This window comes from Cheilinus undulatus, linkage group 2 (genome assembly GCF_018320785.1).
Source record: "Cheilinus undulatus linkage group 2, ASM1832078v1, whole genome shotgun sequence".
Lineage (NCBI taxonomy): Eukaryota > Metazoa > Chordata > Actinopteri > Labriformes > Labridae > Cheilinus > Cheilinus undulatus.
Genome location: NC_054866.1, coordinates 17,357,553 through 17,384,211, shown reverse-complemented (window position 1 = coordinate 17,384,211; position 26,659 = coordinate 17,357,553). Strand labels below are relative to the sequence as shown.

The 26,659-nt window shown below is 36.9% G+C and overlaps 1 protein-coding gene across 1 annotated transcript in view; it reads left to right on the top strand.

The window, feature by feature from the left end:
• LOC121517774 (tubulin-specific chaperone cofactor E-like protein) overlaps nt 1-25,520 on the top strand; it is a 28,619-nt gene extending 3,099 nt beyond the window's left edge. Inside the window, exons 4-11 of the mRNA XM_041799795.1 lie at nt 3,059-3,238; nt 4,963-5,102; nt 7,837-8,018; nt 8,996-9,252; nt 13,283-13,409; nt 13,561-13,677; nt 17,794-17,905; nt 21,062-25,520. Coding sequence (XP_041655729.1) covers nt 3,091-3,238; nt 4,963-5,102; nt 7,837-8,018; nt 8,996-9,252; nt 13,283-13,409; nt 13,561-13,677; nt 17,794-17,905; nt 21,062-21,268 — 1,290 coding nt within the window. The 5' untranslated portion in view covers nt 3,059-3,090 and the 3' untranslated portion in view covers nt 21,269-25,520. The remainder of the gene's footprint in view (nt 1-3,058; nt 3,239-4,962; nt 5,103-7,836; nt 8,019-8,995; nt 9,253-13,282; nt 13,410-13,560; nt 13,678-17,793; nt 17,906-21,061) is intronic.
• Nucleotides 25,521-26,659: the final 1,139 nt, after the last annotated feature.

Below are 26,659 nucleotides of genomic sequence, written 5' to 3'. Positions count from 1 at the left end.
TCCTCTCTTGCTCCCATTGTCATTTTTACCGCTTTTAAAGAGAAATACAGTCATTTATCAAAAACACCATCCATGTGTTTTGATTTATAAACCATATGAGAATGAGAGACAAATGCAGAAATATATAGACTGATATTTCTATTACATAGGGCACAAGTGTTTGAATTTTTGACACATATGCTGCTTTGTAAAACCAGCTTATAAACTACAATACAAGGTCAAATCAAAGAAAAATACTTTCAGGCAAAAAGAGGAGTACATTTAGATTTTACACAAACTGTTCACAGAAAAACTTAAAACACTAGCTGGAAAGTGTTTATGTTTCTTCACAGATCTATAACCCTTACTGACAGAAAAAAAAAATCATGACACTTTTTTTTTTAGCTTAGTTCAGACAAGAAATGTTGGTCAAATTGTTCAAAGCAAAGCTATAATGCCATGTTAGTAGTCAACAAACGCCCTAAGTTCTTGTTTTAACTGATAATAGTAGTACTACAGCGCATTCCAAATTATTTTGCAAATATTTTTCTCTGATTGTCCTAAATAGATAATGTAAATGACAGTCAGAATAATTTTCAAGTCATCATCCAGGGAGCATAATTCAAATGTTATTTTATAGGTTGTAAAGAACTGAAAATGGTCATTTGTTGAATTTGCAGCACTAGGAGGTCATATTTACTGAAGTCAAACGCTGTTTCAATCAAAAACATCTTAACAGGCAAAGTTACATGTTAACATAGGATCCTTTCATTAATATCACCTTCACAATTCTTGCATCCATTGAACTTGTAAGTTTTTGGAGAATTTCTGCTTGAATTTCTTTTTGCAAGATGTCAGAATAGCCTCCCAGAGCTGCTGTTTTGATGTGAACAAATATAATAATATAAACTATAAACTGTGTTTGCTGTTTGTCCCTCTAGGCACACCGTCGTTGCGGTGGCATGGTAGTGTCTTCCTGCTTACAGACTGATGAAAGCTAACATCATTGGACCTTTGAATGTCTCGTTCATTTAAAATGTTTCCAGACAGCTCAGTGGACAAAACAAAATAAATCTCCAAACATCTTATTTCTACTGTTTTGTTAATAGTTAACTTTAAATAGGATACCTATAAAGAGAAAGCAATTAACTGGAACTTATGAAAAGTGTAAAAGCTATTAACTGGAGATTATAGGTCTTCACAGACTCATTTTGTACATGCACTCCTACATACTTCCTGGTGTATAAAGCGTTAATCATTGTATTTTATAAAGATAGCACTTCAAAGCTGTCTCATACCTGTAGGTCACGGTTTCAGACTACACGTAGCAGAGCTGAGACAGTGCTGAGGCCTTTTTCTCTTAATCTGAGCTTGATGTGTTCAACAGAGTGAGATGAGTGAAGAAGACTAAATTGTCTGACTTCCTGTTGTCATCAAGGGGTGCTGCGGTTACAAATTTATATGTAGTTGGTTTGAGACAAGTTTTAAGAACATACCACCATGTATAAAGGGGAAACAAGCAGCTTTGTCAGGAATAATAGTGTTCGCCCACTGCAAAAATGTAGATCATCTTTGGCCCCTGATTGTGGCCCTGCCTTATGGCAGAAGGAGGAGTTTGTTCAGATACAGACCCTTTGAATTTGTCAGGTTATTTTTTTTTAATTAAATGAAAATGGTGGACTTCCTGTTGAGATTCCTGCATCTGTCTATGAAGTTTTTTTGTAGGTCTAGTTGAGGTGTATAAGCCCAGCGATGTTTATAACCACATGCTAACCCTGCTGCATTTGCAAAAAATGCAAACATTTGACTGTTACTCCCATGATCTCATTTCCTGTTCTTTCTTTTAAAAGATAGGTAATTGTTTTTTTTTTATGTTTGTATGGACATGATAAATACTGTATGTGTACTGATTTTCATGCATGTAGCTCAAACTTTGTGGAGGGCCACCCAAAAAAGGCAGTTTTTGGCCTCTTTTGCGTCACATTTTAAAACACACATAAAACCACCAAATTATGTGAATTTTCACCAGGACCACACAATTTGGTCAGTGCTCAGGTCCTTATGAAATAGGATTAATAAAGAGTAACAGAAATTCAATAACTAATGTTGCCTATTTATTTATTTATTGGTTTTTACAATTGGCAACCCTAATTCAAAGGCATAAAAGGTTTGAAACACTTCTTATTTCTATACAGTTAAAAACTAGAATATATAAAACACATTAAATTAAGTTGAAGTGTTTTTTTATTTGCAGAAGTACATAAGTGCAATCTAAGTGTTGAAAACTCAGGAAAGTATGCCTATCTGCAAGCTAAAGATTAAAATAAAACAATATTTCAACTATTTTTACAAACATTTCAAACAAAATTGATTTTGATATCTGTGCATAAAATTTCCTGTTGCATCGGGATGAAATTGATGTCTGGATGTCATAGAAACTTCCAATATGAAAGTAGGAAATAAATTAAGTACAACTGCAAGCAAAACGCTTCCTTCCAAGAGTTAACACTGTACCTGTGTCCTAACTTATTAAGGGCTCTGAAAGCAAGATGGACCCAAAATCAAGTGTTAATTGTTTGTTTTTTGTTTAAATCAGCTGCAAAGCAAAAAATGCCTGATATCCTCTATCCTCTTCAAAATGTGTTTTTTAAATTCTTTCCTGGCTTTGGGGTGTTTGGACATATCACCAATTTAGGAATTTTTAAAAAGCATTAATGTTGTTCATAAAGTTAGGTCTAAATACAGTTTTTACTGTGGGGAATTTACTTTTACTGTTAAATGGGAAAAATAAGTGCACCTAAATACTGAAAATATAAATTAACATGACATTGCTGCAACTTTGCTGAAATCACTGCAGAGTCACAGTTAAAAAGGAAGATGGTTAATGCAGAAATCCTTAACTCTTCTTCTGTTTTCCATTTTATTCCTTTGCAAAACTTGGTGCTTGCATTAGCCAAAACTCATGTTATCTGCTGGGTATTATGTCATGTGCATTTGTGAATATGAAGCTAAAGCAGAGCTCATGTGTAGTTTGAGCAAACCTTTCTTGACTTTAGTTGTCTGCTTCTTTCCCACCCAGCTGAGGCAGGGGCAGCCCAGCGGGACGGAGCTATGGAGCCACCTGAAGACACAGAAGGCCGTTCCTTTGTGGAGGTGATGAGTGAAAAGTACAGCCCTGAGAACTTTCCATACCGCAGAGGGCCTGGCATGGGTGTGGTGGTGGTGCCCACGGTGGGCCCTCAAGGCTCCCCCATGAAAGGTGAGGTTGAGAGAAAGGTAGTAAAATTATGCATGTTCTTTACTCAACTAAAAGTACTAAACCTGTGTAAAATGATACTTGTTCAATGAGAAGCACTGAAAAATGTTTTACCCAAGCAATTTCAGAACCTATTTGTTGTTGCTTGATGTATAGTTTATCCCTAGGAATGATGACCACCTTTAGGTAATTCCAGTGTTGCCATCAATTAGGGTTAAACTACTTCCAGCTAAGACTTACTTTTTCTGTGCGCTGCATTGTCTACAATTTGTTTAGATCAAGAGCAAAGCCAAAACTGTCCCCCGACGGAATTCAGCAGAAAAATGCAACATTTTTCATGATCAGTTACATAACCCAGTTGAACACCAGTTTATCTGTTTCTGGTAAGTTACACCGAGGCTTTTCTCTGCCTTACTTCAGCAGTATGAGCCTGGAATAAAAAAATTTCTTGTGATTTACTTGCACTGAATAGGTCATGCAGGAACCCTCTCCCCCCCTTAAAGGTATCAGCGTGTCCTGATAGCTTGCAAGCATAAAATATAGCTTCATATTGCACTGCACCAGACACTTGCTGTCTACACTGCATCCTTTAAATATTTAATTCTCTTCTGTGATTTTCAGTTTCTCTTTGCAAACAGTATGACATCTCATGCTTTTATTTTGAAGGGGATGAAATAAGTGTGGTGCTTTGTATTGATGAGCCTTTGACAGCTGTGAGCGAAATTAGTTTTTTCTTCTGTATTAAGTCAAGTCAGAGGATTAAATTTCAATCATGGGACCTATTAATGCACCACTTTTTAACTTTGTCAAACAAGCTGACAAGCTCTGTTGAGTGTTAAATAGAAATGAAATCAGGAAAATCTTCCTGTAGGACATCCCCAGTGCCTTGTTGGTCTCCATTGTTCCTTGTCTGTGACTTTATGGCTGACAGTGAGGAAAACAGAAATTGGACACAAGGGTAAATAGTAGGGCTGTCAAAAGATTAAAAATTTGTGTCGCAGTTAATCTCAGGATTTCTGCACGATTACTCGCACCCTTTTATATTGCATTCTAAAATTCCACTATTTTGCATCTGTTTTTATGCCATTTTTGATTTTAGCACTATCTCAGATTAAGGGTAATTGACTTATAGTTTGGAAACAGACCTGCTTTTACAGGTAGGTTGAAGAAACATGAACTTTAACATGAAAAAAGGAACTTGTTATCTACAGAAAAGGAAATATGTAACAGTAACAGTAAAAAAGTACATGTTTAACAACACAAGGTTCAGATGACTTTTGAGTTATCCACTGAGCTGTCTGTGAGTTTTTTTACAGTGAAATGAGACATTAAGGAGTAGTGGTGGGCCCATCACTGTGGCTGTAGGGAGAGGCTGACACTGACACTTACTAGCATGGCATGCTGTTAAAACACGCTGTTAGGGAAGGGTTGATGGAAAAGCATGTATAAAACATGTTTGAGCCTCTGAGTGACACAAACAGAAGGAAGCACCATCCCATCAGTGTGAACACAGAGCTGACAAAAACAAACCCAAGAGGAGTTTGATTTCTTTCTTTTTAGGAAGTCATTAACACAACTAGTTACAATATAATTATATATAAAATATAAGCTCAAAAATAGTCAGAATGGCACAAGCCTTTACAAACACAGTTGACCAACCCTTCTTTTTTTAGTGTGACCTTTTGCTTTTAATTCCTCTCAAGTTATGTCTTCCTTCTGACCTGCAGATCGCCTGAACCTGCCCAGTGTGCTGGTGTTGAACAGCTGTGGGATCAGCAGGGCGGGAGATCAGGCTGAGATCGCTGCCTTCTGTGCCCATGTCATGGAGCTGGATTTGTCTCACAACAAGCTGCAGGACTGGCATGAGGTACTGCCTCAGGGTTTGAAGGGATATTTTGGTATCTTTGTAGTGGGGTTGAATGAGGTACTTGTAAATAGTACACATATATTAGTCACAGGAAATGTCTGGCAGGATTACAAGTACAGACACTGTGATTTATTGTTGCAGACAGGCACATTTTCTCCTCTTAAGTCACAACATACAAAGGTTGCAATATTTTGGGATTTTTCATTATTTTTTTTTTAAATCTTTATTTAGTTTTTGCCTTTTATTTTGAACTTCAGTTTAGTTTTGATTAGTTTTTACTGCTGGTCTGTTAGTTTAGTCTTGTTTTTGTTTTGCAGAAATGTTTTTTTTTTTTTTAGCTAAGATTTATTAGTTTTAGTTTATCCTGCAAAAATGGAATACCTGTCAGGGGTGGGACCTAAAAGGCCCCTTCACTTTTCATTTTATCTATTCCATTTTGATGTTTGTATCTAAGTCAAGACCTAAAATTACCATTGTGTGAAGTCTTCTTCAATCAATCAATCAGGCCATTTTACTGCTGTAGGCTTGGGTGCACTTGTCATTCAGTTTGCTGTTGTCAAAGACTAAAACTAAGTTGATTTTATCTTTAATTTTATTTTATGTTATTTTGGTTGGTTCTTGTAAGCACAAAATAAAGTTTTAGTTAGGTTGTGTTTTTTCTGCCAGGCTTAGTTTTTATTTAGTTCCAGTTAACTGAAACTATTTCTAAACTTTAGTTTTAGTTATTTTGTTAGTTTTAGTTGATTATGATAAGCCTGCAACATACTATATATTAACAATATTTAATACCTTATAGCCACCAGTTGAAACCATCCAACATTAAATTACATTACAAGATACCACAGTAAAGGCTTCCATTTGTAGTAATAGTAATACAAGTAAGCTAGCAGTAGTGTTTTCAAGGAATAGGTTGAATGCTAGTGTTAGCTTCTGTGACTTAAAGGCTGTTATGATGTTGGATGTTGTGAATGTTCCCATTTTGCAATCTGTTTAAATGTTGGTTTGATCAAGGGGACTCAATGAGGACTTTGATCTTAGGCCTTTTCTCTAACGACTTTAAGGATGTTGTTGATGTGCTTATCTGGTCCTATTGTTTGTGTGGATGTCATTCCCCCAGTCAATGAATGAAATGTGTACATTGTCTGTTTTCCATTTACTGTGGGATAGATATTTACATTTAGTCACTATCTGTAGTATGAATATTTTTATATGGTTATTGCGATGTAAGATTATCACTTGTCTTTAACTGACAGGGGTAATTTACTACTACTTTTTCTATATATCCTTTGCATGTCACTATGATGAAGATGGTTCTCACCCATTTTGAGGTATTTTGGACTCACTTCAAAATCTTGGATCATAGACTGTGATCTAATAATGTACAATTGTCTAAAAAATATGTGACTTGAAAAATGTCTACAGAATTTAATATGTGACTTGCAGATGTGTATATATTTCTTGGTATGTCTTATCCTTTCACCGACATTATTTTGTCACATGACTTGTCAGGTGATCCAGACCATACATATATGGAGGTGTATCCCCTGTGTCTCATTGTCTGATGAAGGGCTTAGGCCTGAAACGTCACATGTGGTGATAATCTTTATTAAATAGTCCTTGGAGCAGCTTCTGGTGTGCAGACTCATTTACCTGTTCTACTTGATCAGTGTTAAAATTGACATTGTTTAGTGAAAAATACACATAACCATAAAGGATAAACATGACTTGTTTCTGTTGTAAAATCCCATTAAAACCTTAAGCTTTTTAGCAAAACACTAAATGTGCTCCTGAAAGACAAGTTTCCATTGAGTTAAAAGCCTAAATATTTAAAAGAAGACACCAACTCAATATCTTGACTGAATTTAGTAAAAAACTTACCGGTAAGTTATTTTAGCTGCTCTTAAAAATGAATACTTGGTAGATTTCATCTAAGGTCATTGATAAAAATCCTAAATAAGAGTGGTCCCAAAAAACAAACCTTGAGGTGACCCCTTGTGGATTTGTGGTACCACTGATTTAACACCCTCTACAGAAAGAGTGTGTCAGCTTGGTCTCTCCTGGTTTGGAAACCTCAGTAGTGCAGTAGAAGACTGTTAACCAGAATTTCAAACTTTGATTAGATTCTAGTCTACCTTGCTCGATGTTGTTACCATTATAGCTCTACTCTATATGCAAGCAAACCCCTGCAGAAGGTCTGAATGTTATATTTTTAATTTATATTGAGTTAAAAGTTTGACTGAAGCTTTTCATTTTTCCAGCAGCAGTACTTCTTGATAGTATTGATCATAAAAGAGATTGTCTCATTTATATACATGGTATCAAAAAGTATTGATGTATCAAAAATGTTGACAACCTAATTAATAGGTCACATATTGCAAGTTGAAATATGGACCAAGAGATTTATTGATATAGATTTTTCACTCTTCAACTCTTTGAATGCCTCCAGTATTGATAGCAATAATGATCAAACTGTTCTTGTTCCAACATCTTGTCACATTAAACAGTGATAATAAATGAATATCATCAATAAACCTCAAAGAAGAATAAGGCACCACCGCTTATGTGGATTGATTATTTAATAACCAATAAAACATTGTAATTATTAATTAATTAAAACCTTTAATTAACTAACAAAAACATTAATTGTAAACCAATCTCATGTCTAAAGTAATGAGTCCTCATGACAGTGACTCCAGTATTGACAGCAATAATGATCAAAGTGTTCCTGTTCCAGATCAGTAAAATTGTCTCCAACATCCCCAACCTGGATTTCTTGAACCTGAGCTCCAACCCCCTGGCGGGAATGACCCTGGAGCGGCGGTGTGCTGAAGCCTTTTCTCGGGTCCGACGCCTTGTCCTCAATAATACTCAGGTGTCCTGGGACACTGTGCTGCTGCTAACCAGGGAGATGACAGAGTAAGAAATGGCGTGAATTAATGCTTCTTTTTTTCTCTACAGGCTGCTGATGTCATTTCAGATAACTCCAGGGAGCTAAATTGTAATCTTGTGTCTTTGTGCAGCAGAGTATTCAGTGTTAAGGTCACAAAGAAGAAACCATTTGAAGATTTCAAGGATAAAGTTGTATTTTTTAGTGCAATAAAGCTGTAACATTGCAAGAATTAAGTCATAATTTTACACTATGGCTAGGCCAAATTTAATATTGTAGGGCAATTAAAGAAAGGAATCAGCCCCTTGGCCAAAATGTTACTTTAGGTTTACAAATGAAATAGACTCTGCTTCATCAGCATCATGCTGTCATCAGTTACAAGACTCAGAGGAGAGTCCTGTTAGAGAGATAGAACAAAAACACTGGCAAAGAGGGAACTGAACAAGTTTAGTTTGGCTTAATCCTTTATTCTGTGGTGCTCAACTGAAAGGTTGGGGGTTCGATCCCCTGCTCCTCCAGTCTCACATAGAGCGGGAAAGACACAAAACTCTAAAATGCTCGCGCTGTTGTATCATCCACATGTGGATGTGTATTAGTGGGATTACTTTATACTGATAGCCACTTAACATAGCTTTCTCTGTCAGTATGTGAATGTTTTATGAATGGGTGAATGTCAGTCTTCTCTCAGATTGTATTACTTCCACATATATTGGATACAACTTGTGATACATAAGACCATGCTTTACATCTGGACAGTTCTACATAACATGCACATAGGTTCTGGAAACTGATGTATGCTCTGGGAAAGAGTTTGGGAAAATGTAGCACTCACATCTCAAAATTACAACTACCAAATGGTTTATTTTAAATTTATCCACACCCATTTGTAACCTTTGCAGTTTCCTGTGAGTGACTGGAAATATGTAGGGGTAAAAATTCCAAATTACTACATTGCATTTTATGTATTATTATCCTTGTTTTCTCTGTTTTCTCCTTGTGTCCTCAGGCTGGAGGAGTTGTTTCTGTGCCTTAACGAGTACAGTAGTGTGAGTGCCCCCAGCGTGGTTTGTCCCACCCTTCGCCTGCTACACATCACCGACAACAGCCTCAAAGACTGGACTGAAGTACGCAAGTTTGGCTCCATGTTCCCCAGCCTGGACACTCTGGTCATGGCCAACAACAACCTGGGCTCCATCCAGGACAACAAAGACATCCTGCAACGGCTCTTTCCTAATTTACGCAGCGTCAACCTGAACAACTCAGGTCAGTGGGTCTGTTTTGGTTTGAAGTCACTGGGAAACACAAAAGCCTTCATATTGTGAATATACTGGCATGTGTACGAAATAGTCAGCAGCTTTTTGTTGACACTTTGTTGACACTCAGCATGAGGTCAGTCCAACCAGTTCAAGCTTGTTTTCTATTTAAGGCCGCAGATGTTTAGAGGTGATATTTTTTGTGCTGGAGATGTTAAGTTGATTAACAAAAATTTCATTCTCATTGAACAATGATCCATTTTTTCAAGCATTCAATTAGCAATGATGAACAACTTCCATCTAAAACTTCTTGTTCTGTATGCTGCATTGTTTACAGTCCTGTTAGCAACTTGGAAAGTGACAGTGTGTTTCCATCAAAACTGAAGTGAAATTTGCCCCTCCTGATGTGTCTGTAAAATCAACATCATTTCCTGGTTCATTAAGCCACACCAGAGGGTGCCTGTTCCTGTGTGTCGTGGTTACACTGTAAATTCTCATTATACAAAGACTTCACTCTTTCTTAATACAGCAGAATGATTTTGGAAACACAAACAGATTTTGTGGGTTTACTTGCAATTAACATGTCTTTAATTTCTAGAAATGATATCATGATGTAAATTTATAAAGATAAAAATACAAAATCTGCCCTGCCTTTAAAAGGAAATAACTTCAGTTTTTTTAATCATCTATTTTTGGGCTTTGTATGCCTTTATTAAGATATGATGGTGAATAGTGTCAGGAATTGGAGTGGGTAGGGAATGACATGCAGGAAAGTAGCCGCAGCTCAGATTTGCACAAGAGTCATCTGCTTCGAGGACAAACATGTCTGCACTTTGGAGGTTGTGGTGTAACTGCTTGTCCACCAGCACCCAACTTCTAAAATGTGTGTTGAGACTTTTGGCTGAAAACAGATTGTTCACTGATCTGACATGCAGATGTCTGTTTATGGGGATAAATGAATCATTGTCTAAGTACTGCTGATGGGAATGGGCTGGGATGTCATTATGGAGGATTACATTATGCTTTCTTTGGCATCTACATTTGGACTGCTTCCCAGGTACATACACAAGTATGGAGGCCCTGAGGTCAACTGCAAAAACATAATATAGTCAAGCCCCCCCAAACATTTTCAGAAAACACAACATTTCTGATGAAATACAGGAAAAAAATTCAGACTATGGAAAAATATTTGAAAAATGAAAATGCAGTATGGTGCAGAACTTTTAGGAATGTTTTGGCCAAAACTTAAAGCTGAAGTAAGAAGCAGATGTGTAAAGTAAGCTGTGTGAGGTCACCATTGGGCCAGAGAGAGGATTGACACAACCCCGGTTGTGCTCTGGATGTCCTTGTATATTATCAGGAGCATGGAAAAATAACCAGTTGAAATAAATAACGTCTTCAGGGCAGAGTTAGGGCTGGATGTGGCAAGTAAAAATGGCCTAAGGTACCATCCAGGCGGGCACTGGGGCTGCCACGAGCCCCTGGTTGTGCTGTGAATGTCCCAGAGCCCTTAAACTGCCAGTGGCCTGCAGGCATAGTACCAGGTGTGAGTTGGCCCAGACAAAAGAGATGCTGTCAGGATTGACCTTGGCTGCTGTGTCGACATGTATCAAGCTTGACTCTGGCTGCCCTTCTTCCCTGTCCAGCCCTGGGTCCTGGCACTACATGCCTAAAATGTAATTTTGTTTTTGCGATTACACTCAAAAAACAATTTAAAGAACAAGATTTTCATTTCTTCACTTTTTTAAAAACTATATTTTACCTTTAGGGCCACCAAACCAAAGCCTGCTGATACGTGATTGGTCAATACTACTCCAAGTAATATCACAAAAAAGCAAAAACCAAGCATTCCAAAACTAAAATAAATAAAGGTGCTTACCAGAGACGCCATACACAGTTTAAAGTCAGGGAGACTAATATGTGAATCAAAAATGTGACCGACTGAACTGACTATGTCTAAAGCTTAGTCTGACTAAACTTACCTTCTATTATAAGCTAGCTGATCCCTTGGAGGGCCAAGTGGGATTTCAATTTTGTAATGAAAAAATAGTCAACCCAGAAGGCTGCAAGTCATGTTACAATACCAAAACAGGTTGTTTCAGTGTCCTTTTAGATTCAAGCGTAAACGTTTCAGAATTTCAGCTCTCCTGGCTTATCTTAATACTTCTAAGTATCAACATCTGTATGCAACCACTTGCCATAACCTGGTAAAATTAGCTCCAGCAAACATATCACTGCATCCTCAATGCTTTGTTTTATTTGTAGAGTCTCAGGACAGATTCTTCCCCATGTCAGCTTTTATCTCAGGAATTGTTTCTATTTCAGGGAGTATTAGTGCTGATCCTATTTTTAGACTTGTATTGGGAGTGGAGGGGACAAAAGTGATATCCAAAGACGTGTTCAAATGCTTTCAGTGGATTGCTTCGTCATTTCTTCTTTGCCTGAGGCACATGAAAACATTCTTCTAGCAGGTCATTTCATTTCAGCCTTCAAAACAAATCCTGCAAAAAAAAAAATCATTGTTCAAAGGAGCAGTTTCTCTTAGTTTGGGATTGTGAGAGTTGTATTTGGATTTCTTGAACAAGACCCACACAAAAATGTGTACATTCATCTAAGAGTATGTCAATAATACAGGGGTTTGCAGCTCTGTAAAAACAAAAACAGACATGTACAAACCCATATTTTAAGGATTTTTACACATTGCATCCATTTCAGCTCAAGTCTCACTTAATGACTTTGGTTTATTTTCAGTTGAACTTGTTTATGAATATATTTTACCTTAATGGGTAAAATTACCTCATGCTGTCATTATTTTTTATGCACTTTATTTTAGTGGGCCATAATTACCTAGTCATTTTATAGTTATAGGTGTAATTATCTAATAGTTTGTCAAAAAAAAAATAGGTTACCAATTACCAATAATTACCAATTAATAAATTTAAATTTTACTGAGGAATAACTTGGCAAGATAAGGAAGTATTTATCTAATGATAGTTTAATAATTATCAGGTAATTCTGAGTAATATTCTGGCATCTCTCTGTTAATTAGGATGTATTTTACCCTTACCCTATTCCTTGTAATACTGTGGCAATAGGTGCTGTTTTCTTAGAAATAAAATGACAATTTTCTACTCAAGTTACCTGATAATTCCCTGGTAACTTTTTTATTGTCCAACTACATTAAAGTGAGACCTTCTGGAACAGTTTTTGATAAAATTTTTATGGTTAGGTTTAGATGCAGGATTAGGGGGTGTGGTTAGGGTTAGGGGTAAGGGTTTGGGTGAAAATACTACATAATTACCAGAAAAAAACCACAATATTACAAGGAATAACTTAATTATTAATACTTTATTAATAGGTGAATACTGTATTTCTGAGGCTAGGTAAAATGCCAACTTGTTACAAGGTAATTACCACCTTATTCCTGAATTTAGGAGATAACTACCATGCATTACTATAAAATTATGAGGTATTTTTTCATACTTCATCACGATTATCTATTTCGTCTCTTTTTTTTCCTATTCTATGTTGTTTTATTTATTTTAGCTTGTTTTTATCTATTTTATCTAGTTTTTATTTACCTATGCACCATCCAGTGGTTGCTACAATTTCGTCATGCATTTATGCTTGATGACAATAAAGGCATTCATTCATTCATTCATTCATTCATTCATTCATTCATTCATTATTTAGGGCATTTGGTGTTTCCAAGAGCTGGCCACTGTAACTCAATTTAGATATATAGCCATCCCAGGACCTGAAAAAGAGTAAGGATACTGGGAAAGAAATGAGAAAGAAAAGGAGGGGCATATGACCCTGAAAATACCTTTGCAATCTTTGTTCCATGTTAGCTGTAAAGCTGAACTGAGACTTGTCTAGGCAAATGTTAGAGTGCCTATGTTGCTGATTTATTTATTGATATTATTTAACTACATCTGAGGAGGGCCACTTAATTTGCCTAAGGGGGACCCTGCGATTTCTGTTGGCAGTTGTTCTGCTCTGTTCTGTTTGAAACGAGATGTTCATGTGTTTATTTTCAGGTCTTAACCAATGGGACGACATTGAGAAGCTAAACTTCTTCCCCAAGTTGGAGGAGGTGCGGCTTCAGGGTATTCCCTTACTGCAGACCTATACCAATGCAGAGCGACGGAGCCTCATGATAGCACAGTGAGTCCTGAAGAGTTAAAAACATGTTTCACTGTTTTTTTAAAGCTGGTGGCTGCTTTACATTAGAGCTATTGATGGCATTAACACCGCAGACTTACAGTATTTTAAATACCTGCTACTGAACTGCATAACACACTGTCATACCTCACAGGCTCCCTTCAATATCCATCCTCAATGGCAGTGTTGTGACTGACAGTGAGAGAGAAGATGCAGAGAGGTTCTTCATCCGTTACTATTTAGACTACCCTGAGGAGGAGCTGCCTTACAGGTACTCTGCACACTCAAGTTTAAGATATTTAGTACTTTAGAGCAGTGTTTCCCCACCATTCTTCCTTGGAGCCCCCCGTGCATGTACCTAAGTAAGCAGCGCTCCCACAGGACCCAAGAGAGAAGAAAAAGTGATACACATCAACATAGATTTTAATTGTTTCACAATTGTTTTCTCGTGGTTTTAGTCAATACTACATAACGGACTGTGACATAATGTTAGGCTGTTTGATGTCATTGTTGTCTCATATTTAGCAGCTTTACCAGGTGCAGCAAGTCACTTAACCCAAGTTATGTCTAAGGTTTGCATACAAATAAATAAATAAATCAATCAATCCATTATACATCAAAAAGTTGTCTCGATATGCTGATCTTCAATTCAGCTAAATAACTTTGGAACCATACAAACCCATCTAAACTAGCATGAAATAGATCACCCTCCCCAACACAGCCATGTAACAGTTAAATGAGCATACACATACTCCATATGCAAACAGTTTGACGCTAGCAGAGCCATATTCTCGCAAAATACAGTACCATTACTGTCTCTTGTCAGTGGACGTGGTTCTTTGGCTTTTTATAACATCTTTCTTAGCTTTAACCCCATCTGTTTCTCAAAAAGTGTGCGTTATTAATGAAAGGGAGCCATAACAGTGCTATAAAATGTGTATTTTAAGACAGCACAGCTGCACTCAGAGTCCTTCAATGGGAGCCAAAGCATGCCCAACTAAGTTCTTAAATAGTGTTTCGTTAAAACGTTATAATTTCTATTATGATCTTTGCAACCAAATTATTACAAAAACTACATATCTTAAGCCATACTTTAAACCACAATGATGCCATGCACAAGAAAGCGCAGCTGTGGTTTATTCTAATTCATAGGTTGTCCAATACACATGTACTGTCATCAGAAAGATACACTGATTTCTCTTTAGCTGAGAACAGGACATTACACTATCTACAAAAATAAATATTAAAAAAACAAATTATTCCATGAAGTCACTCAAAGTGGGCTTGATTCAGTTTGCCCTTTATTTAAAGACAGCTGGACTGCTGCAGATATATACAGTGCTTAACAAATTTATTAGACCACCACCCAAAGTAAAGTTTACGCCACAGCAGCCCTAAATTAACAGCGTTGGTAATTACCAAAATCATTTTTTTATGTTTCTGCAATGGTTAATACACCAATATGTAGAAGCTCTTTAACTGAAATGACATTTTTAATGCTAAAATATAATTATTTTTGTTATCCATGAATTTTCAAATTTACTGATTTACAAAAAAAATGAAAAAAAAAAAAATAGTAAAGCACATTATTATTTCTTGATTAATATGTCAAATTATAGTTATTTACTTGCATTCCTGAACAGAAAAATGAGTTTTAGTCATTGAATGTTATGCTTGATTAACTTCTGACTTCTCAGAGAAGCCCAGTGAACCGGCTCAAATTTGGGTCTAAAAAGGTATATTCAGTTTGAAATTCCTCATTCCTGTTCAAAATGGAAAAACGTGGAGATCTGACTGTAAATGAGAGAGTCTGCATTAAAGGCCTTCGTGATGCTGGATGGTCTCTGAGACTAACAGGGAAAGATATAAAGTGTTCTCAGTGAGGTCAAGGATGCTCTGGAGTCAATGGCCAGACTGGTTCTTAGAATATGAACCAAGGAAGAGGCAGGAAACCAAAGTTACCTGAAGCAGATGTCAGACACCTCAAGATTTGAAGTACTAGAGACAGAAGGAAGACCACTGCTGATCTTCAGGCAGAGATGAATGCTTCTAGATCAGAGTCTGAGAAAGTCTCCAGAATGACCATAAGCAGATGACTGACAGAACAAGGCTTAAATGGAAGAATAGCTGCTAAGAAGCTGTTATTGAGGCCTGCAAACATCCAGAAACGCCTCAGATCTGCCAGGGAGCACAAACACTGGACTGTTGATGACTGGAAGAAGGTACTCTGGACAGACGAGTCTAAGTTTGAACTCTTCAGTCAGCATCGTCATGTTTATGTCTGCAGAAAAACTGGAGAACGTTTTGATGCCAGATGCATTGCACCCACAGTGAAACACAGTGGAGATTCTATTATAGTATGGGGTTCCATTTGTGGATATGGCGTGGGCAAATTATTGAAAATGGACGGTATCATGAACAAGAATGTCTACCACAACATCTTAGTGCATCATGGAATCCCTTCTGGACTGAATCTGATTGGTCGTGGGTTCATATACCAACAAGACAATGACCCCAAGCTTACTTCAAAGCTGTGCAGAGACTATCTGACCAAGAAAAAGGAATCTGGAGTAGGGGAGAGTGGGGTGAGTTGTGCCAGTTTTAACTCAAAGTGACTTTAAAGTGAGGCCATGACAGTAATGCCTCCTACTTAAGTATTTACATATAGTTCAGGATGTGGTGCATCCCTGGGAACAATAACTTTGGATATGAAATAAACTGTTTAAGAAATATAGTTTTCAGAAAAAAAAGTGGTCTTGTGGCACAACTTGCCCCCGGTGAGGGGTAAGCTGTGCCTTTGGTTAGAATATGTTGGGGTAAATTGTGCCAGTGATTATTGAAGATTATTGAAGTAAAACAGAACATTTTAATCTCATAAACTATAATGCTGTATATAAGCAAGACAAATTCAATACAAAATTACTCATTTAGGGTTTATTTAGATATAATAACCCTATTAAACTAATGGCATAAGTAATATTTTCTAGTTTTTGGAAAAACACAAAAAACTTAAATACACAATATTGATATTTGTGAATCATTTCAGGCAAAAAGGCTTTGGCAATAGATTCCTGTTGACATACAGTCTGTCAGTTATGCAACATTTATGAATAAAGTGATTCAGGCCAATTTCTGAACATCTAATTGTGACTTAGGCCACTTAAAAACTGAATAAACTGCTCTGTAATAACATAGTGCAAACTCAAAACTGAAATCAGTGTTAGCTATATTAAATAAATGGTAGGTAAATCAAATACTGATGAGGCATGCCCATCTCCTCACTTCTCGAGCTGTTTTTGGTCCTTCTTTGTTGGGTACTAGGTCTGGGATTTAAGTGTGTGATTGTGTGGATTTGTTAGGGTAGGTGTGTCGGTGTGAGGGTCTGGATGAGAGGGTGTGTGGGTTAGGGTCTAGGTCTGGGATTTATGTGTCTGGGTGTGTGGGTCTGCATGTGTGGGTCTGGATTTGTGGGTATTTGGGTCTGGTTGTGTGGGTGTCATGGTTTGGGTGTGTCTGTGGGTCTGGGTTTGTGGATGTGCCACTGGCACAACTTAACCCAGGCACTTTGGCACAAATCACCCCAGCCCCACTATTTTGAAAAACTAGCATGATCCAGCAGTTTAGAGCTAACATCACGCTAACTTTATAGACTCATTGTGTAGTCTGCTAAAGCACTAAACATGTGTGAAATGTTTTCAAACTTGTCTGTAATTGTTCAGACACAACAATCAAAAAACCTTGATCATAGAAATTTTACTTTGAAAGACAGTTTTTTGAGCTAAAATGTGCTTACCTCTCATGCCATGTGTCTGTCTTTTATGCAGGGTGAGTAAAATGGATGGCTCTTCAAAAATATGTGGTCACATGACCAATTTCTTCTATGGTTTTCTTGAAACAAGGGGTGGCACTACTTCCCCGCTGGCACAAATCCCCCTACTCTCCCCTACTGGAACTGATGGACTGGCCAAGTCAAAGTCCAGATTTGAATCCTATTGAACAAATTTGGGATTTAGTAAATTCAAAGATTGATCGCACAAAAGTTTTATCTAAAGCAAGTCTGTGGGAACAGCTAGAAACTATTTGGAACTCAATAACAAAAGAGACTGTGGAAAAGTACATAAAAACAATGGCAGCAAGCTGTTAACAAGGCCAAAGGAGGCCATACAAAATATGAAGTTTTTTGGTTATTATGTGTGAAAAAGGACTATTTAGTTGTTTCAGTTTGTTATTTGCCAAATAAATAACAATAACATTTTTAGTTTTAAACAAGTTTTTGAAAGATTTCTAAAATATTTATGTTTTCTTGTTTTTATGACAGGTGGTCTAATAAATTTGTTAAGCACTGTATGTGATGAATGAGTGTCATGTCTACCCTTTTCTTCTATAGATACCACTCTCTTGTGACCAAATATGGGAAACTGGAACCCCTCGCTGAGATCGACCTCAGACCTCGCTGTCGTGCCCAGGTTGAGGTTCACTGTGAGGAAAAAGTGCAACAGGTAAGATACCAATACTGCTCCCTATTTTTCCCTGTCAGATAAGAGGGTGGAAGAGGGATGGGTGGCTATGTCTGGAGGCAAGACATGGCATTTAAGAAGTTGTGTAAATCCAAAATAACAGACAAGAGTAAACCAATACAGGGACAGTTTTTTACCTTTACGATGCTCCATGTAACTGGATTAATTCTCAGTATAGTGAACAATTGGAAAGAGCCTACTAGTGGGCAGAAGAGTATAAAGTCCTAACATGTTAGTTTTGAGGTCTTCACTTTACCTCACTCCAGCTGCACACAGACTTTTTCTACAGGGCTGGCAGGAAAACATCATAAAGTCGAAGCAAATGGATTCAGACAGTGCATTCAGAGTACTTTTGACCTTTTGCATAGGATGTCACAATATCTGTCCCATCCCAAGTGCATTACTTAATGGATGCCAGAAGTAAGTAGATAGTCTTATCTATAAAGTCTCTATGGTAATCTGTTATCTACTGATTGAGCTATGGTTATATGGTTGTTCAGTGGGGTGCAGAAGCAGACAAGGCTCTTAAAGCCTTCTCTCAGTACTGAAAGACATGGACAAGACAGAAATGGATCCTAGCCATCAAAAGATTGACAGCCATCAAAATCCACATGACTGTATAGTGCACATTTTGTATATGACAAGCTAAAAAGCTTGAAATGTCAGCATTAGACATCACCAATCACGTTATTAACCCTCAGCTGGTGTGAAATGAATTGTCACACTCAGAGTATAAGTGGCTAAAAATGGCAACATACAAAAATAACAATAAAAATAATTGACATTCATCTTTTTTCCAACTTCTTTTGCATTAATTTTTCAGGCCTGATCATTAATATCAGATATTGATTAGTTTATCGGAATTAAACTCTTTCCGTGCCAGTTTAGGTACTGAAAAAACCCTGATGTTTGTGATGTAAAACAAAAAACTCACAAAAAATGAAAATAATTTTTATATATGGTATGCACACTGGACTTCCTTGGACTGAACTATCACAACCTTGAATTTGTAAATAATGAGCAACAACTTTGAATTTTATTTTTATTATTTTTATTTTCTTGTATTTTGAAAATTTAATAAATTGTTACATTAAGGGTGTAAGTGGTCAAAAATGGAAACTATATATAAATAATAAAAAAGAAATTTAAAATCCCCTTTTTTTGTGAATAACATAAAAAATGAAGTACTTTCATATACTGCATGCAAAGATTTCCATGAAGGGGATTACAGCAGCACTGAATATGTTAAGATTTTTAATGCATCATTATTATAATATATATAATAATTATTTCACTATTATATATATTAAGATTTTAATGAGTTTTTGCCTCTACAGGAAACCAAGCAAAAAGGAAGGCAGTTTCCCCTCATTAAATATAGAAGAATGGCTGCAATGACTCTAGAATAAAAGCCTAATATCATAACATGCATGTTTTTACTCAGATGGCTGGTGGATCAAAAATTGTGTTTTTAATGGGTTTCAATGGGCATTTTTGGTCATCAAAACCCTTAGAATATACAGAAAGTGTTCAGAGCTTCATATTGACCCATTACAGATTCTGGTCTTAAAATGTCAAAATTCAGTTAAAAAAACCTTACCCTCCAAAATGAATGTAGTTACTACTAAGACAGCCAAAATATCCAAAAAAAGGAAAACAAAAATGAATTGAAATGCCCCAGAATGGCCTTTCTTTGGGTTACTTCTGAGGCTTCTTCCCAATGTAACATCTCATTAGCAACAAAGGCTCTAAATATGGCTAACACTAATGCTAGTTAACACCAGTGTTAGGGTTGAAACATGACCCTGTTTATTGGTGATTTTGGACTGAATGTGATGTTTTAAGCAAGAAGAGTAAGAGTAAGAGTCAAATGGGCATATTTTGACTAAACATGTTCCCATGGACATCTATGTAGGCATCAAGGCTTTTGTATGCTTTAATGCCTCTGCCTGTGCATGGAAAGCTCTCTCATTTTTCTCATTTGTGTTAAGAAAACACATTCTTTTAATAGTAAGAACACTGATAATGATGGCCAGATTATAGACATTGGCTATTTTCCATCTGTAGTCCCTGGGAGGTGTTGCCTAAACACACTGTAATTAAAATGGTAATATAAAAACACAGACAATCTTACAATGGACAGTTCTTTAAAGAAACATTTTAAAAATGCAACACGCATTAAGAGGTGCTATTGTATGTAAGCATGAGTCTAGTTCAAGTTTACTTTAGCCATCCTCTTAACTGAGCTGTTATGGTACTGTCACTTTTATTGCTCCAAAAAAAAAAAATAAAAAACTTAAATGTACCTAAAAAAAATCAATGAGTAAATTAATGGATACCAGCCAAATGTCAAGTATTGTCAGTATTGTCAGTATTGTCCAGTCTTAAATTCAAAATTCATCATATCTTAAATCACTCTCAATATAGAAGGTTATAAAGAATCCCAGTGGTGACAGTCCGGGCCTACAATGGTCTGTCCTCTCATCCCAAATTTGACTTGGAGTAGAGGCTTGAGACAGCATCTCCAAATATGATCAATCAGAAGGTCTAAACAAATCACTCACAGGATCCTGTTGACAATGCCAGCTGCGATAGCAAAATTCTACAGCGCACGAAACCGAACTGAAGTCTTTTAAACAACGAGATGTCTTTGTAAGTTTATTTTCTTGCAAGAAAAGACCAGCAGCCATACAGAGGTATGACTAGCAACACAGAAATGGTGCAGTGAATATTTATAGGAAAATGAATGAGACAGTTTTATCAAACAGGAACTCTGCGTCCGTAAGTTTTGGTTGTGCTTAAATGTCATACTCTTATTCGAAGTCTGCAGTTTAGTTAAAGAAAGAAGAACTACCAAGGTTATATTATGAGCAGGACCTGATGCTGAACTTTCTGTTACACTTTAAGAAAAAGGTTATAAAAGCATCATAGAAGTATCAGAACAAGACAATCCATCCATTTTCCATTCCAGGTGTGATGTCATGATAGTCACGTCAGTGTCTGAAAGAGGTCAGCAGGACTACAGTGAGTGTCTGATTGTGAAGGAGTTCTTGGCATACAGTTCTTATAAGAGAACTGTGGGTTTTTACAGCTCCATTTTTAAAGCATCTGTCTTACTTTGATTTATCTTTGTTCCAGCTGAACATCCGTTTAGACCAGACGGTAGCCGAGCTGAAGAAGCAGCTGACGACTGTGGTGCAGCTGTCCACCAACAGTATGAGGCTCTACTACATCGACAAGTGCAGCGCTTTTGGTCCTGAGGAGATGAAGTACAACACCCGGGCTCTCCACTCATACAGCATCCAGGACGGTGATGAAATACTGGTGGTGCCAAAGACCAAGTGAGCGTCTGGTGTCAAACCGTCTGAGTGGAGGAATTCACTGATTGCTCGATTAATTGGATTATTTGCTGATTGGTTAACTGAAATCACAAAATCACTGGTATATGGAAAATAGAGGCCCACTTGTTAGAGCTTAAACATGAAAATGATGCAACAACAATAAGAAGACTCCAGAGGACTTCAGTGAGCTGCTGGGAGGCTCTGGCTGGAAACACAGCCATTCAGGAGAGCATTTTGTCTTTATTTATTTATTTCATCTTAATTTAAGAGGAATACACTGGAGTTGGTGGACCAGTCTGTCAGTCTGAAGAAGAGGCCAAGAGAGCAGCTTACAATCTGCTAGCAGTGTAACCAGAGGAGGCGAGAGCTCTGCTGTACCAGCCAAGCAGCTCTGTGTCTAAGTTCACAACATTTACCAAAGCAACACCGGCTTGCCCACATCGCAAAAGCTACCGTGATCAGTAGTGAGGCACCGCTGCACTCAACTGCACTTCTAAAGTGGGCACAATATCAGGAAGAGCATTTCTTATTGAAGGCATCCATATCTGTAACACTGAAATGCGGAGGATTGGTGTTGAACCTTGCATTTTTAAGTCTCATTTGGTTGTTTTCTTGTGTTTTTGTTCCTACATTGACATGGTTAGATGATGCTAAATCACACTGATACTGTTTGATTAAATACCAAAAAGGCCGTAAAGTTAGCGTTCCTTCCAGGGACAATCAGAGTGAAATTTGTCCAAGAAAAAGTAATCAAAAAAGATAAATCCAAAAAAGGAACTTCAGCTTAAAATATGTCCTTGTGTTTTTCATGGTTTTCCTAAAAGAAAAGTTTAAAAAAGTGTAACTACTCACCTTCAAGAACATTCACCATCTATGAAGATAATTAATAATAGACTTTTTTTTTTTTTAACCTTGCACAATACCACAACACAATCTGGTTGCAGGCTACTCTCACAGACCATTCATCTGTTAATCTATTTCAGAACCGAAGTGCAGGGATTGAATTATGTATTGACCATTTTCAGAAAAAGTAACACAATCAGAGGCTCACTTTGGCGTCATTATCTTTAGCTAAAGCTAACATAGCTACACTAGCTAGGTAATAAACGTTGCTACATAAGCCAATATAGCTAAGTCAGCTTTTGCAATGTGAGCTTTAGCAAAAATAGCTAAAGCTATGTAAAGAGCGTACCTATGTAAAATATGTAGCTGCTTTGTGAGTTTATTTTAACTACGTAGCTACATTTTCTACATAGCTACATGAGCTACACTTGCTGCGTTCGAAACATTTGAATGTAAGAGGGACAAGCTTGTTTCCTGTAAGTAGACTGTTTACCAGACATTATTAAACATTTTATAATTAGGTTTTGCAGGTCAGGTTTTTAATTTTTAAGTTTTGGTATCCTAACCGTTATGTTAACCCTTACCCTCACCCTAAACGGAAGTTAAATCCAATTTATTGCAAATGCTTTTGCTGTATTTCTATTCCGAAAGAGGCGGCATCTCAGATTAACGGTCTGTGAGAGTGGCACACCGTCTCCACAATGCTGATTTGAAATTTGAATGATAAGTTGATTTGTATGAAGGAAGTTGAGGCACTTTCAGGGAAATTTGTTCATGCAAAAGGATTATGAAACCTCCACATGGAGCAGTAGAACAGCAGTGGCTTGATCTTTGATTTCTAAAATCTGACAGCGTAAAGACTGTTTAATGGTTGATGGTTCTTTACTACAGAAGTGTATTGCATTCACATCAGAAAATAGAATTCTCTGTTGCTATGTTTTTCTGAGTTAATGAAATACAGCCCTGTGTCACAGCTGAAGTTAAGTTAAGTTACAGTTGAAATAAGGCAACAAGTTACAGGTTAAATCCTTTTTTTGTCTGTGTAAATACCAATAGATGACAATTATTGAACCTACTTTCAGGCTGCTGAACACTACACGTGTAGTTTCTGCTTATTTTTTCTAATCAGCCAAACACACAGCAGCAAACAATACATTGTAGGCATGTAGACATGGTCACGATGACTTGCTGAATTCTTATATGAATTTGGCAAGCTTTTGTGTTTTCTACAACCCTACCATTCAAATTTTACAGCACAAATTAAGACTCATTATACCAGGCAATCTTACATTGTCTGGTTTTGCTAAATTTCTGTGAACTGTAGCTTCACTTTGACCTTCTTAGCTAAAAGTGTTATCCGGGGTTGTCTTCTGCTGCTTTAGCTGTCTGCTTAAAGGTTTGGTGTGTTGTGTTTCTTCTCCATTCTGATGCTTAGTTTGCATTCCAGCAAATCGTCATCACCATGTCTACATGCATAAATACATCAGTTCTTGCCTAGTTGATCAGGTTTTATGTCAATAAGCAGTTGAACAGCAGTTGTATCTAATAAAATGGTCGTTGTGTATGAGTGACCTGCAAAAATTATCTCCAGTAACAGCACTGTTATAAACACAAATTTGTTAATACTGGTGCCTTTGCCATTTTGAATCTGTTAACTTTTCCAGCCATGGCAAACTGTGGTGATACACTCACATTACCAAATCACTCATCTGGGGCTGCCCTCTATGTGTTCAACACCCATTCAACAGTAACATTGTTATCTCACTTGTATCTCAGAAAAAAACTGTGCTGATTTTATTAGTTCATAAATGTAATTCTTTTATTTCTACAAGCAGATTTTCATTTTCCAGTGTGAATGCAAGAAGCTAAAACTATCTCTGAAATACAGTCTAGTGTAAGGCTATGCAGTGCTGTACAGACTAAAAGAAAATAAAATCACTGCATAAACTAGCTGGCAACCAGACTGTGAAATAGATGTAGTGTGTGCATTCCTATTGGTCTTTGTCTGCACTCGTCCAGCTGAACTTTGTATGAAGTGTCGCAGATTTATTTCATATTTAGGTTAACCAAGAAGGGGAGCATACTGTAATCTATGACAGTAGTCTCTAGCCTTTAAGTTATAAAAGCATGCATTAGTCTTTCTGCTTTGTACAGAGAGAGAAATGGCCTTTTTCAATGTTTTCCAAATTGTGAAATGTTGTTTCTGCAACACCCCACACGTGAGCCTTAATATTTAAATCTGAATCAAAAATCACCCCAAGTTTTTTATGCTTTTTGGCTTAGGTCAAGTCTTATTTTATTATTTTTAACCACAACAATAAATAACAGTTGGCTCTTGGATGCCATTTTGAAGTCTGTGAATTTTTCTATTAGAGAACCAAAAACAATCTCAGTTGAAAAAAATTCCACATCAAGCATTATTGATCAACATCATTAGCCAGATTAGCATGCATCAATATCAAACACTGACTGTGAAATCAGGGTTTAGGCTTATTACAATGCTGAAACATTTCTTTTAGGACTGTTGTGATTTTTCATGTCGCAATCAGAACATGTTGTCAGGCAATGCCCTGAAGCAGGGGTGTCCCAACTTGGGCCGCATTCAGAAAAATGTAAGGCTGACTGGGCCACTTTGGTATACCTCACCTTTAGCGTGTTTATGTAAGTAAAACCAATCTGATGCACCAGTAGTTTAAGATGTGCTTAGTATTTAAATATGCTTGAAGAAAAATAACAGCCTCATCAATGGCTAACAATAGAAATAGCCAATCACTGTCAAGGATTTCAGGCCAGATGATCAGGTTCCGTGGGGGGCTTGGTCAGCCCTTACAACTGGATCTGCCTTTGATTAAGATGAAAATGATACTTCATGCAGCAGGGAGGGGAGACGCTGACATTGTACCTCCACAGTCATGCTCAAAATGAGCAAACTGCATGAAGCTGCCAACTGTAATAGTAATGTTTGCTCTTAAAGATGATTAGCATGCTTTGTAAATCAGACCCTAAGATGGGTCAGACAACGAAGCACACAAGCAATGTTATTGGCTCCTGTAATCCTGTTGTTTTCATTTATCATGACATTATGAATTGAGGCATGATTGTTTTGATTGTTGATATGATTTCCAATTATCCTGCTTTTTAAATATAAGCCATGAAAAAATGACAAATTCTCTTGTCAAAATGTTTGTTTACTGAATGTATACAGCAGCACCATCTAGTGTTGGAACTAAAAAAGTACAAGATAGTAAAGTACAGTGGTACAGTTGAGCACAAGCTTCTTGGTCTACTGTGGGCCATATTTATTTATTTATTTATTTTTGCTGCAAGCAAATAAAAAATGGGCCACATTTGGCCCCATAGTTTTGACACCCCTGCCCTAAAGCATTGCCTGCTTTATTGTCTGATTTACTGTAAAGGAGAGACAATTATTGATTACATAGGAATCATACTATACTGAAGCAATCTTTTAAGAAGTAACTGAGAGCCTGAGAGTTTCAACACATTACTTGAAAATTTCTAGATAATTTTCTAGATAATTTCAGACAGCCTGCCACTGAAATTTACCTGTAGGTTACTCTTCCACACATTTCTCACAGGTGGAATCTTCTCCAGTTAGATGGATGGGTGGTTGGGTCTCAGAGGGCAGGGAATGACCCATGGAGGATGTCATGATGAGTAGCAGTCTGGCTGTGAATGTAACGTATTAATAGATTTGTTTTACTGACAGTACATACAGAAAAGACAGCAAACGTTGTCACCTTTGCCTACCTGTGCTCACATATCAGCTTGGTGTGACTTCTTTTAGAAGGTTCAATAGCTAGTTGGAAGGGAAAGCCTGAGAAAAGTCAGGGTGAAAAATTTAGTGCTCACACATGCTGATAACCTTAAAAAGTTTGGGAGATTTCAAATGTACTTCACATGCCCAAAGAACTGACCACATATCAGATATTGTGTCATGTGATATGCTGCCCCCTGCAGGTCTTATGTCTTATTCATAAAAAATATGCTCTCACTAAAGTAATCTCACGGGAGAAGGAGGAGAAAATACTCTAAGAAAGAATTGAAGAAACTTTTTTCTATGTAAATCTAGTAAGTAAATGCAGGTTTGATATTGACAGCACTATCATCAACAAGCTTTATCTGCTCTCTCAAAATTTGTGAATAAATTCATGCATATTGTCTGCAACAACATAGGGAGCACTATTAAACAGAAATTATCTTAAAGTTGATCATTTATGCTTATTTGAGATATACAAGGCATTAATGTTACCTATTAACTTTGTTGTTTTTGCAAACACAATGCTTTTAGCTTTTCTCAATAGTGATCCTTTAGAGATGCAATGCTTGGAAACAGTTTTAAAGAAGTATTTCATTTCCTGCATCTGATTGTGTATCATGGATTTTTTTCAACCTTTTTAATGTTCTAATTTGCAGTTTCTTAAGCAATTTAAAAAAAAAAAATCTGTCACCAAGTCTTTTAACACACCAATCTCACTTTATTTTATTTATTTATTTTTTTTGTGAATTCCTCTTTCATTCTTTCACATCAGTT